General features: G+C 41.2%; 1 protein-coding gene across 7 annotated transcripts in view; it reads right to left on the bottom strand.

The window, feature by feature from the left end:
- tjp2 (tight junction protein 2) overlaps positions 1–14187 on the bottom strand; it is a 47733-nt gene that overhangs the window by 14880 nt on the left and 18666 nt on the right. For 5 of the 7 annotated variants that reach the window (XR_002874335.1, XM_023961030.1, XM_023961031.1 and 2 more), the window contains exon 3: positions 4741–4794. Coding sequence is in view for 6 of the 7 variants with exons in the window: in XM_023961030.1 (XP_023816798.1) it covers positions 4741–4794 (54 nt within the window). In the remaining variant the exon portion in view is untranslated. Of the gene's footprint in view, positions 1–4740; positions 4795–5277; positions 5429–9797; positions 10088–14187 lie in introns of those variants that run through there. The other 2 variants (XM_023961029.1, XM_023961028.1) reach the window with 2 other exon arrangements.

The following is a 14187-nucleotide window of genomic DNA, read 5'->3' as shown; positions in this document are numbered from 1 at the left end:
AGTCTGGATCTGCTGAAAGTGTCTCCCCATTCTACTTCTTACAGGGACTTTTCCTTTCCACTGTCTCTTTTTGCGTCTTCAAAACTCTTGAACATTATTGATCAGATGTGAGTTTTCATGATGTTTGCATTAGGCATGCATGATAGTTATCAGCCAATAAAACTTCTGCTGATGTAAATCTGCTGTGACCACGATTCTCCACGTCTTGTTGCGAGATTCTCCAGATTCTCCACCTCTCAGTGTTTTCACAGACCTCTGAGGCTCACCTGCATGTTTCATTCACAGCGTTAGGCTGAGATCCGTCTTCACAACTGAAGCACAAATCCCGAGCTGGGGTTCTGTACAGGAAAAGTCCAACCACAAGACATGGACCTCACCGAGCCCGCAGTGGGCTTTCTCGACTGTTACCAAAAACCCCGGAACAGATTCCAAACTGAACGGCCTTCCGTTTGTCTTTGTGCTCATTTGGTTTTTAGTCAAATCCCCCAAATGGAAATGAGAGTTTTAAAAACGTTCCGACATCAGCCAACATGCGTTTGAAAATTTTATAGGCATAACTTCAGTATTATGGATCCCTAATTTGCATTACTAAGGTTCAACTTTAACTTTACAGCTAAATTAGGATCAAGCAGACAACTCGCATTTTGTGTTACTATTTTAGCTTCTACGTTTCTATTTTTAGTGAGAACTTGACATCCAGCTTTCCATTTCCTTTTCTTCTTTTTAGTCATATCAAAGCAGCCCCCCAACAAACCTTTGATTCATCACATGAAAAACTATTTTCCATTAAGTATCATCTACAGGACTATATCTGGATTGGTGAGTTGTGCGGTTTGCAGGCCTGTCTCAGGTGTGAATGCATTACAGCTAAAGTGTCAAAGCAAAATGCTTCCGAATGATGCAAGGATTTCTGTGTGTTTGGAATAGAGGGATGTGGGGCAGAAGGACCCCCCTTCATTTAACCTTTGTCGATCATAGAACCCAGACCGTCTTCACTCTGATGTCATCTATATTTTCTTTCACAATTTTTGTAAATAGTCTTAAGATCAGAGCAAAGATCCCAGCCTCCCAGACAAGCGACCCCAAACATCCTAAAATTAGAAAGCGGTGGGTGAAAGGACAGAGGGGAAACAGCTGGCCCTGAACATATGGGTCACATGCTCGCAGCAACTCCACCTTTCTGCACCAAGTCTGCCTCTCTGGCCTCGGTGAGCAGCAGCACGAGACGATTAACTCATGAGGGGGATTCGTTAAGCTCGACTGGTGAGCCGACACAGGCGTGCACGTGCTCACGGGCACAGAAGCTGCCGCACATCTCAGCATTTGTTAGTTTTTTTCATCAAATCGCTGTGAATCAGGAGCTGACGGAAAAACTGGCGTTTGACAAAGAGCGCGTTTGTGACGTAGGAAATACGCCACAGGTTCCCTGCTCGGATTTATGTTCTGCATTTTGAGTACAGGTCGCAGTTTTTTTGTTCACTTTGGTTGGGGGTGCAACTTATATGGGCTTTTCTTTTTAAATCAACCACTAGAGGGCGCTGTAGGTGTGTTAAGCAGTATTTGCTACTGACAGTAATAATGAAGAAGCCCCACTCACTCAGTCTTACGCTGGGCTGAGCAGAATTGTTCCAAAGTGACACAGAGGATGAATAATTCAACAGATTTAGTGGTTATAGTCGTATAAAGTTGACGTGTTAGCATGTTTTTTATGCTATGGTTATCTGAACTATTGTTCATATGTTGCACTAATATACTTGTAGGTGCCATGAATTAAGTGTGGTTTTTATCAGGATGAATGAATATAGTTTGTGTTCTGATTATAGTATTATTGGCGGTAAACACCTGGTGGGTGACAGGTTTTAGGGTGGTGACATTAAGTAGCTTTAACTCACCTGAGGTTTTGTCCCCGTGTAAGATGTGTGTGTATGTGTGTGTGTGTGTGGGGTGGGGTGGGGGGGGGGGGGGGTTGAGCTGGGTTGATGTATTTTTTGTTGAAAGCTTTTTTGCCTTTTTATCTTTTTTTTTGATTCTTTGGTTTTTGATCACATTATAATAAGTGGATTTAATGACCTTTTTTTCACTATTAAAAGTTCAAAATACTAACTTCGTAATGCGTCATGATGTTTTTGAGTGCGTCATTCACTAACCGGATCCAGCATCAGCCTCTCAGCGACTCTTTGTTTTTGAAGTCACTACAATACTGGATTCCTCCTATGGTTCATGAAGCTAAATAAACATCAAAGTGTTACTCCAGAGCAATTTTTTTCAACCAGTGTGCCGCGCCACACTAGTGTGAGAGACGGTCAGGTGTGCCGTGAAAAATTGCCGTCATTGACTGATCTAAAAACATTTTCCATCTCCAGAATATCAGCTCTCTGTTCATCCAAACAGACCCTGATAAAACACTGAGTAGTTAGTAATATGAAAGATCATAAAATACTTTTTTCTGTTTGATTCTATTAAGGACATTTTGATCACAATGATGATACCGCGATTTAGCCGAGCTTCAGCTCTGTTTTCGGAAAAGTCCCGCCCCTCCAACTGTCTCCACCAATCATTCTTGGAGGCTTAAGCACACGTCATCAGACTGACCAATAAGAAGTGCTTTAGGTCTTCACTCCTTATTCCGATTCAGCTCATAAAAACTCTCAGATCCAACAAAAATACCAGCTAAAGCTCGTCTTTAGCGGAGCAGCTTTCCACAGAATCTGGTGTCAGACCGTGGAACAAGTGAACAAAACAATGAAGCTCAGAGAAGTTAGTCCGTCTGCGATTCGGCTGCAGTTTCGCACTACATCTCCCATGATGCATTGGGTTAAAATGACAGCATCTCAGCGTAAAATGAGTATTACCTGTTAAATGTCTTGAAATCGCAACGTATACATATCAAACTGTTTTTAAATTCTTTCTAACTGAAATACTTTTCTGATAACGTCTGGATTATTTTATATATTAAACTTAAGAAAAAGTAATAACATTTAAAAACAGGATTAAGGAGAAGTGACCAACAGACAATTAAACTACATTCAAACAATGTAATCCTCTAAAAAGAAATACAACATTTCTGTTAAAGTTTTCAAAGACTTCATCTTTGATTAAGATAAGAGAAATGTTCACTTTTTTGTGCAGCTACAGAAAACATAAATATAATGTTAGCCTTTTTGTGTAATATTTATCAAACATATTATGATCATATAATTGTTCAAAAATCACAGTTGCCTTTGCACCAACGGTGGAAAAAAAAACATACAAAAATAAATCACTATTTAGAAAGAATATATTTGTTTTTTCGTGAAGTTAAATAAAATTGCATGTTAATAAACTGGAGGAAAAAACAACTACCAGAGTAAAATGTGAAAGAATTTAGTTGAAAATTATTACTGAAAACTAACAACTTTTATTACATCTTTTAGGAAAAACATTGCGGAGGGACTGTAAATCACTACAGACTATAGAGTTTCTCCTTTTTTAATTTCTGGAAACTGGTGTGCCCTGGGATTTTTGTCAAGGAGAAAGTGTGCCTTGGATCAGAAAAGAAAAGAAAAGAAACACTGATCTAGTGAAGTATTTATTCCATTCTGTCCGTTCTTGTTCCCGTATTGGTTAAATACATTTCAGTGTTTCTTGGCAGCAGCAACTTTAAGAAAAGTCTGGCCTCCAAGGCTCAAAACTGTCCAGCTGGAAATCTCAGATCTAATGTTAAGGCCCGTACACACCGGGATGAATATTCGCCAGCGTTTTTCGCCACGTTTTTTGTGTTCACACCCAGGCGATTTTCGCTGACGGTGAGCCGAGCGAACATGCAATTTCATTTCCTGACATTAGATGGCGCTTAATGTAAAACAGAAATACTCCTGTACACAAGGTGGCGCTGCGCAACTTTATGCTTCTTAAAGTCGCTTTTCACTCAGAAGAAGAGAGCAAGTATTTACGCGCTTGTCAGAATCAAACAAAGAAAACATGAATATTTCAAGCACCAGTTGCTCTAACTGGTGCTTGAAATATAAACTCGGCGTCTATCTTCTTCGCTGGTATGTGTGCTCAGCAAGGCAGTTTTTGTGTTTGAGCCCCCAAGTTTACTGTAACTTCAGAAGCTCCAGACACGTGTGCAAGAGCGCCATTCTCATTAGTCGTATAGTTTTTGAAGCGGCGCGTCAAACCCAAAAAAGCGAACCCGAGGCGTTTTTTAAAAAGTGACGCTTTGACATGTGGCGTTTTTTCGCGTCGGTGTGCACACTCTCATTGGCGCCCTTTTTTTAGTCACGAGGCGTTAAACGTCGGCGAATATCGCCCGCGAAATTCGTCCCGGTGTGTACGGGCCTTTAAGCTGGGGTGTGAGGGGCTGTAAGCCAGCAGAAGAGCCCATAAAAGACAGCTCTCAGCTATGGATGATGGGGAAGGGGGGCAGGACTGTTGGGGCGGAGCAAGCCCTCAAAAATGGAATTTCTTACCCCTAGGGCTCTGCAGAAATTATGTCCTAGAAAATGACACGTTTTTGTTTTTTTTCTGGCTAAAAACAGAATAATCATAATTAAAACACTTTCAAATAAGATGATCGGGGTAGGACTTGAACGGTTCTATTTTATTTAAAGTTCATTAGAGTCACTTCCATCTCTAACTTCTCCAGGGTGCAGAAACTTATCAAACAAATGATTTAAATGTTCTCCACATGCGCCCCCCCCCCCCCCCCCCCCCCCCCCCCCTTGTTTCTACATGGAAATGAGGTTGAGAGGGACTCACTCTGTGCAGCGTCACCGTGTACTGCTCCCACACCGTCTCCTCCATCACCGGGTTCTGTGGACAGAAAACAGATTAATGACGTGATGCAACAACAGCCGTGTGCGTTTGTTACCGTTGGCGGCTGTTACACAACATCCAGCTGCAGGGAGAACCACAGCGGCAAGCGGCAGATTCAGGAGCAGCCGGAACAACTCCGCTTTCAACATTTTTACAAAACTCCGCTGAAGACTGAAACCAGTAGAGAAAACGCGGACATCCACAGAGGACCATCAGCATCCCGGTCCACTTAGAACTCACAAAAGTGCAAAAATAGGAACTTTGTTCAGGTTTAAAAATAGAAAGGCATCAACACTGGTGTCCGTCTTTAACTTCAGCGCTGCCTGGAAGCTTCAGCCTTTGAAAAAGCCTCCTTTTGTTGTCAAATTACAGTAGCCCCATCCCAAAGTAAAGGCGGACACGCCTCACTAAGAGGAAAAAAAAAGCTGTGACGCCAGCAACGGGGCCAACACCCAAATTTGGTGAAATGACGGCACTCACAAGTCCCTGCAGGATGCGGATGGTCTTGACCGCGTGGGCCCATTTCCTGTGCAGGCTGAGAACGGTCTTCATGGCGCACGTCTCCCCCGGCTCACCAGCAGCGCTGCTCTGGCGGACCGACGTGCGCCGCAGCCTCCTCCATGACCACAGCTGCACAACCAGCACCGCTCTCTCCCTGCATCTGCCCGCCTAACTGCCTTTGACGTAAGAGGGATTCTGCTGCCCTACATTCTGCACAAATCCCACCGTCTGCAGGGAAGTGTAAACACGGACGCCGATTAAGCACCGGAGCGTCCGACCCCACCTCAAATCAAAACGCCGACACCCTCGAAAAGCACCGCTCCAAACTTCTGACACCCCTTCACTCTCCACACACACACACACAACCAAAGCAGAGCTGGGGTTTTCACACCGACTGCAACTTCCCATCTGCCATTGACAGAGGAAAACTGGGCCACGTCTCAGGGAAGCAGCTCAGCCACAGCAGCCGTCTTTTTGATCTTCTGACCAGCGTGGCGACATGGGAGGAGCAGCATGAGGAGAGCCGGCACATCTGCAAGCCAACATCTGTCTGCGAACTCCCATGCAACTCTGCAGATACGGTCACACATCTGCAGAGGAAACACAGCCCCACATGACGGACATGATGCAGAGCGGGAACTGCCAACGGAGAGGAAACTTTCGCAGCAGAACGGCGACAGGATCATTTCTGATCAGACGTCAAACTGCCCAGAAGCACACAGGATTGTTAGAAACTAAGATTCCTTTTAACGATGATTCCAGAAGTTTGCACTGGCCCACAGGGCCAGTAGTTTTTGAAAGTTACTGGCCCGACACCGCCGCAGGTGGCACCCAAGTGATGGACGCCCCAACTTTAGGGCATGCCCCCCCGGAAAATTTTAATATGGTGCATTCTGGTGACATTTAGCACTTATTTATACACTTTTCATGACTGAAAATAGACCAGATCAAACTTTAATCTGCTCTAGTCTGTTTCAGATTTTTTGAAGAGAGCACTGCAGTGTAGTAGTTAACACTAGTTAAGAAGTTTTCATGCTGCTTCTAATCACTGCTATTTCACATTTGTTCCTAATCAATAGTTAAGAAGTTTCATTTACTTCTTGCTCTGACTGCCTTGAGGTTCTGCTTTTTGTTACTGTTGCAAAGTTACATTTACCTTTTAGATCCTTATTACTGTTATGTTGTTCAAATTTGCAGAGTTACTTGTTACATTTACTTTTTAGTTACTTTAGTTACTTAAATTAAATAATCGAAAAATTAAATAAAATTAAATTACTGAGATCATTCAGCTTTTGACTAGAAATACTTACTGCTCACAGTGTTGTAAAGAAAAGCAAAATGAAGTACTTTGACATTATACTGCATTTGAGTCTGAGATTCAGGTATTTGGAGTTGCCTTTGATTCTTTGACATTCAGCTTAAAGCTTAGTGCACAGTTTCATCTTCCATGCATTCATTAAATATCTTGCTGTCCATACTACTAATTCCACCCATTACTCCATCTTGGGGAGGTTTGAGAACACATCTTTGTGCGTTCGTTGTCTCCTTGTCCAACTTCCCAAGCTATTTTCGCGCCATTAAGTTGCTCCGACGGATGCGTGGTGCTTGTTTTGGTCAGCGAACCATCTCTCACGCATCTCTGTTGTGGAGATGCGTGAGAGATGGTTCGCTAACCAAAACAATCATGGCCGACGTCAAACCTTTAAAGTGATGAAGACGAGATAAATCTACACGTTTTCGCAAAATATACTTCATTGAAAAAAGGTGAAAATATATTAACCGTTAGATATTTTAGTGGCACCAGCGGACAAGTGAAAAATAAAGTCTTGTGGTCGTACTGCTCGAGAAACAGGACCGGGCCAGCGGGTAAATGGCTATGTCGAGCCCTGGATTCCATTCAGATCAGGATTTGTGCATGATGATCCGATTCACTGACCTAAGATCAATTCAGGACATCTTTAGGCCAAACTTCAACCAGTGTGAGGGAACATTGTAATTGTTACATCCCTACTAGAAAAGGATCCTTTTCCTATTCATTTATTCAGAAATCTACCATGAACAAAACTAAATGAGCTCATAATTTAATGGTGACTTCTACACAGAGTTAAACGATCATATACAAAGCACATACCTGAATGCTTTTTTTCATCATAAATCAGTTCAAACGGTATATTTTATGAAACAGTTGGATATTTTAGTGCAGGGCTCATCCGTACATGTGTAAACCAAACTAACTGAAATGAAATCAGAGCAAACCAAGTAGTCCCTACTGCATCTTCTGAAACTATAATAACTTAAAAATATTTGAGTACTTTCAAAAATGAACAGTCCATAATTAGGTATGCATTATGGTTGTGCTTGAGCAGCTTATATGCGGTACACGACGTTTGAAAATAAGTCTGAACTTATGGTTTGACTGGTCAACTACGAAGTGGCACTGCCGGTCAAAGCCTTATGGCTGCAGCCGTCAGGAGGGAGACGGACCGACTGTAACCGTTTGTGTTGGATAACATCTGACCGGTGGTTCGTTTGGCTCAATGTGCCTTTTAGACCAAAAATACATTCCTTTTTCGAATTCAAAGTTTCATTTTTCTTTTACCAAAGCATATAAATGTGCCTCATATTCAATAAAAAAATAAAAGACAGAAAAGAATTATATCACGTAGTGTTTTTGGTGATTTCTTTTATAACTACAAAAGCAAAGCCCTACAAACAGGCTGGACGCCAACAGCATCTGCTCGTGAAAACTGCAAGATGGCGTGCAATTAATAGGTTGAAAATCTGCCATGTCAAAGACACGGTCCGTGTCCGTTCACTCTCTCAAAGTGAACCGGCGTGTTCAAGTAATGCAAGTTGTAGATGCATCCATATCTCCTCACTTCAGGGTTACAACAAAATTAGCTTGAAAAAGCAACAAAATAAAATAAAATACCATTTACAAAAACAAAAAACAAGAAAATATCCAAAGTAGACAAAAAAATTATACCAGAGCTACAAAAAACTTCTCAAAAATGATTAAATAGTATCAAAACACAAAATCATGATTTTTTTTTTAATTTTTAAAATCAGGGGGAAAAAATAAAAAATGAAAAACAACTAGGAAATAGAAAAAATATATATAAATCAAATTTTAAAAAAATATTATATATTTATAGCTATTTTTAATTAGCAATTTCTTGAAAATGTTTTTATCTTTCTAATCTTTGCACATCTGACTTCTCTCAAAATGAACCCATGAAGTTTTGGGGCTGTCTGCTTTGTGCAACTTAAAGGCCGCGATAAGTTTTTAAACTTTTGTTTTTTTTATTGCAAAGTACAGGTGGACTGACTTATGTGTTTCTGATTTTCAATCTTAAGTCTGTTCAGTTTTTGAAAAAGGAAACTCACCACAGATAAGACCAAAGACTACAAACATGGATGCATGCTGGAATCACACAGCAGAGTCCTCCTCTGAGGCGAGGAAGCACAGATGCGTGTCGAAACATTGCAAACCGTCTCTTTAATTCATCACGTCACCCACATCACAATAGATCAAAGCCAACATGTAGGGCTGCAACCTTCAGACCCTCAGAGCCGCTTTGAACTACATTCAGCAAAAGAGGAATGATCAAATCTATAATAGACTTTATATTTCAATGAGATATCGACGTGCTACATCTGTAAAGACCTTTCATGTTGCACACACGCTTGATGAACATCAAAAGAGGCTTTCAGTGCTTTTCCAGTAAGCCATGTTTCCAGGCCGGTCAGGTTAACTCAACAGGCTAAGCAAACAGCACCAATGAGGGGTCATATTCACCCAAAACAAACACTTTATGAAGCACAGCAAGCAGAGTCTGACAACATTTCATAGTTTAAACATTGCATAGATGTTTCTGCGCTTTCCAGGATGCAATAACAACGTTAAATTAATCAGGTGATTGTTTTTAAAGCCATCAGATTCATCTCGAGCCTGTAAGGTCACTTTAGGCTGGTGACCTCAGATATGCGCGCGCACAGCAGTTCAAAAATCTACCGTGTTGTCCGAGCGCCCCCTGCTGGTAAAATGCCGCACCAACATATGGGCTGGAAAAAACATGGACAGATGAGATAAGTGGACCGAGACGGGAAGCTGGGACTTCGGACCGCTCCTCGGTCCGTCCGAACCTTCACCTGAATTGACACACGGCACCAGCTGAGCGCTGCTAGAGCAGATTCATGTCAAAACCTCACAATAAAGGGGGCAAAAACTTTACTTAAATTACGTTGAAACTCTATTAACGACATATATGATCGATGATGTCAGATTTGAATCGGCTGGCATTAAAAGTTTGTTTCTTGGAGCCGTTTTTGTCTTTTTAACGGGTTTCCTCGCGAACCGCGCGGACGGGGCAGGCAGCAGGTGCGGCGGGGATGCAACAGGCGGATTCCCTGGAAAAGTTGTTCGCTCCGGAGCGGCCGTCCGGTCTGAAGGACGGCGCTTTTACCGCCCGTTTGAGCTCAAATAACGACGTACTCACGGTAAAATACTGAGTGGCGTATCTGCTCAGAGAGAGCAGGCCCCCTCCGTTCACGGGCATCACGCACTTTGAACCGTCCCGGACTGGCACCGAAGATCCACACCCTTTTGGCCCCGGCCCTCCGTCCGGGGAAGAGGACGAGAAAACGAGGAGAGCTGAAGTTTTTTAAGGATTTAGCTTGACTTCAGGGAGCCGCGTCGCTGAGGGACAAACATTAAATATCCGGACACAAATTAGCGCCGCTACTCCTACAATGCTCCTAGCTCGGTCCAGATTGTACCAAATCTGTAGGCTGGAGGGGGAGACACAGTTAAGGTTGCTCCACCTGATTAAAATAAAAACTTCCCCGGTGACGGATTTAAACCTAAGCACATTTATTCCAGTAAATGAAGAATCAGAATATCATTAGTAACAACATTAAACCCGCTTCCGGTCGCAAGGTTATTTCCATTGAATATCGATGAAATGGATTCGTCCAAAATTGACTTTTTGGGAAGATCGCTGGGAGGCTCCGAGACAAAAACAGGAATGACAGAAAAAAAAAAAAGCATCCAAGCTGCTGAGTGTTTGAACCTGTCAAACACAACGTTTTTAAATGACAGAGACTTTATGATTAAGTTAAAAATAATAATAAATAAACAAAGAGGACTTATAAGATAGGACAAAAGCTTTTAAAACTTTTCCAACCAATCAGCAATGGCTTGTAAAGTATCCAAAAGTGAACTCAAGAGCAGCGTAACTTAAAGTAATATTCAAGTAAAATTAAAAAAATAAAACATACACGCACACATACATAGTGTGTGTGTGTGTGTGTATGTATATATATATATATATATATATATATATATATATATATATATATATATATATATATATATATATATATATATATATATATATATATATATATATATATATATATATATATATATATATATATATCATTCATTCATTCATTCATTCATTCAAATACTGGGGGGAAAAAGTACCTCAGTACAGCACAACTGGTTTACTGTTGCTTTTTACTCACCAAACTTGTGAAAATCAGCATAAAGTGCTGAAATTCTTGTATTATTAAACATCAAACTAAATTTCTTATTTAATTGAATAAAACTAACAACCTTCCTTTCAGACTTTCACAGTTTCTGATTTTGTGGAGTAAAACACAAATGTAAAATGTTTTTTTTCTTCTTCATATTTCATGTTTTTTTCACCCTTAGCATTTTGGCCAATATCTTCCACAAATGATACAATTTTAGATTGAAAAAAGATAAAAAATAAATCATACATACTACCACGTCTCTGGTGTTACCAAGATATAACTTTTTTGTGATGATGTGGTCTCCTCCCACCATGCATCACTGCTTTACAGAAAGATTTTATCGCCTGTCACGCCAAATTCCCAAAATTTGAGCTGACGCTGTCATCATGCAATCCCACAGATAACAATGTGCATCTCAACAAAAATTGATAAATTACTTAAACGCAGTAGAGGAATAGTTGGTTTTCATAATAAATTCAGTCAGGAAAAAGTCTTGTGAGAGTAAATAAATAAATATTTAAGAATACAACTTTGACAAAAAGCAAAAGTAAGTAAATGTAAGTGGTTACTGCCTGCCTTTGAAAGTTATTTTACCTTTAAAAACATTAAAACAGACACTGGAGACAAAACAGGGATTTGTTGCCCCACTTCCAGAGAATATGGTCAATATGATAAACCTATTTGTCACTTCTCAATTCCGTACTGGGGACATTTATAACGACAGCTTTCAGAAACAGAACTTGTGATGCAAAACTAGGAACCGTTGGTGCAAAAAAAAAAAAAGCTGAACCAGACAGTCAAGGCGTCATCCAATGCAAATCAGTCGGAGGGCAGATGAACACAAAAGGCCAAGAGTCTGTGTGGAGTTTCAGCTGAAAGGTCAGGACAACCACAGTACAGAAACCTGCTGTTGGCATCTAAACCAGAACTAATGAAGTTTCTAGTACATCTTTAAAGACCAAAGCCTGTTAAAAAAAATAAAAAAAAAGTAAATTCCTAATCAGTTGAAAAATGCCAGACAGGCCTTAAAATAGGCCATTCCTATGCAAAACTGCATGGCTGACCTGGATAATTAGTCTTTAAAACAATGACGCTTCCTGGATGATCCACAGTGATAAAGCCTCATCCTGGATGCAGTGTGGCTCCCTGCAGCAGAGCGTTGCACAAAGGCAGGCCTGGGAAACACTTTTGTTTAATGTTGATGCATTAACATCAGCAGTTAAAGAAAGCTGTGGTTGTCTAATTAAAGACATGGAACATTTTTTCTATGAAGCTGCATATTTAAGCTTGTCGTCATGGCAGAAACATGTGGCCTGAATTTCAGCAGTGGAGTCAGCAGACGGATGTGTGGTGTCTGGGAGTGAAGGCTGAACAGAGTCCAGTCATCACTCTAGCCCTTGGTATCTACAGTAATCCTGCATCATCATTTATTTTGATCATTTATTCAAAACCAGAGTTTGTCAATGTCGTTTGCCTTTAGAAAAAAACATTTCATCCCATCAACAATCAAGCCAAAAGAAGGCCAACAGCAGATAAATGAAGGGTTTTGGGGTTTTATTTTGCTTTACTGAATATGCCTGATTCCAATGCCCTCCAGAATGAATTTCACACAAAACGTTTTTTAATTCTTTAAAAGAATCTTCCTTTGATTCATGACTGAGCTGAATTTGAATGTCAGGAACATCGTTGTCGAGTGCTGTTCGGACACCAGAGTGGTCTTCTTACCTATGCATTAAAAACAACAACTCCATGACAGGACGATTCCGTTTGATAATGAAGTTCTTCAGTTGACCTGGACAGAAGTGTCTACTGCATGTAAAAGAGCTTCCAAACAGTGAAACACACAGCAGCACCTTGGCTGTAGTCACGCTTGGAATTTCTTGCTTTCGTTCTCTGTTCTGAGGGTGGGGGTCTGTCTGATTCAGCCAGCCGACCTGCTGCCTTCTTCACAGTTCTGCACTTAGCATCTGCAAACATGTTTTAGAAGCCTTTCTGGCTGTCTGGCAAATAAGAGCGCAATATTACAGAGTAACTTTTCCCACTTAGGTTAGTGGCAGACATATGACCAGGGGCCTCATTTATAAACGTTGCGTACGCACAAAAGAAGGCACTCACTACGCAATAGTTGAGATTTATAAAAAGCAAACTTGACAGGAAAATGTGCGGTCCTTCACACAAGCTCTGACCCAGGCGTACGCACAAAAACGGGTGAAATGAGAAACGGCGACACAGCCGCCGGCAGATGGAAGAAACACGTGAAAGGGAAAATGACAATACTGCCTCTCATAAATAACATGAAGACTTCACAAAGCAAGTCTTACAATTAACAGCCTACACGAACACCCGTTTGATCGATCAGCAGTGAAACAAATAAAAAAAAATCAAACAAAAATTACAACAGAAATTCAAATGAACACTTATTTGCAGAAAGAAAAATGAAATATATTCTGCAATATTGGCATGTTGTGCAATTCATCCTCATAAATAATATAGTTAACAGAACGAAATAATGTACAAAACTGATATTCCCGTCAGTGTGTCCGTCTGGCGGAGCAGATATAGGTGCGGGTGGACTAATTGTCCACTGGGGAAAGTTGTTTTCAGAGCAAAACATTTCTTCATAAGCTATGGAATTATGGTATTCATGCATATGCCTTTAGTTTGTTTTATTTTTGATAAAACCATGTATGGCGTATGTCTCAACCATTCAGAAAGCAACAAGAAATTACATTTGCGCTGAACAATTTCCCATTTCCACGTCGATTATTACCGACATCTGTAGCTTGTCAGATGTAATTAAATGGATGGAAATAAAATGCTCCATCACAATGCGTAATGACGCACAATGGCTGATCTTACGCTCTTAGAAGATGTGGCAAATGGAATAATTCGGAGTGAACGCATCTTTAGACAGCAAGAAGACTTGATGGCAAACGAGGACGACTGGCTTATGAGCCGGTTCCGACTTCCTCGAGCCGTCCTGATGGACCTCTGCGGGCTTTTGGGCAGAGGAGCACTCGGAGGAACCACGCGTGTCACCCGGTGCATCTGGCGCTCCGGTGCTCGGTGCCCCCCCCCCCTCCTCCCGATGGAGCACTAGAAGTTTTTTCGCCTCGACTTTGATGTCCGACCATTTCTTTTTTATTTCGGCCACGCTCCAAGGTTGTGAGGCTACAGCATTTACGGCGTCTGCCACCGTTTGCCACTCACGTGCCTTTTTGGCATTAGTAATGCCCACACTGTACATTCCAAACAACATTTTTCTCCTCTTTTCCACCTCGCCAACGATAACTTCTACTTCACATTGAGTGAAGTTACGTTTTTTTCATTTCCTCTCTGTGTTTGCCA

This window comes from Oryzias latipes, chromosome 12 (genome assembly GCF_002234675.1).
Source record: "Oryzias latipes chromosome 12, ASM223467v1".
Lineage (NCBI taxonomy): Eukaryota > Metazoa > Chordata > Actinopteri > Beloniformes > Adrianichthyidae > Oryzias > Oryzias latipes.
This window is presented reverse-complemented; position numbering and strand designations above follow the sequence as displayed.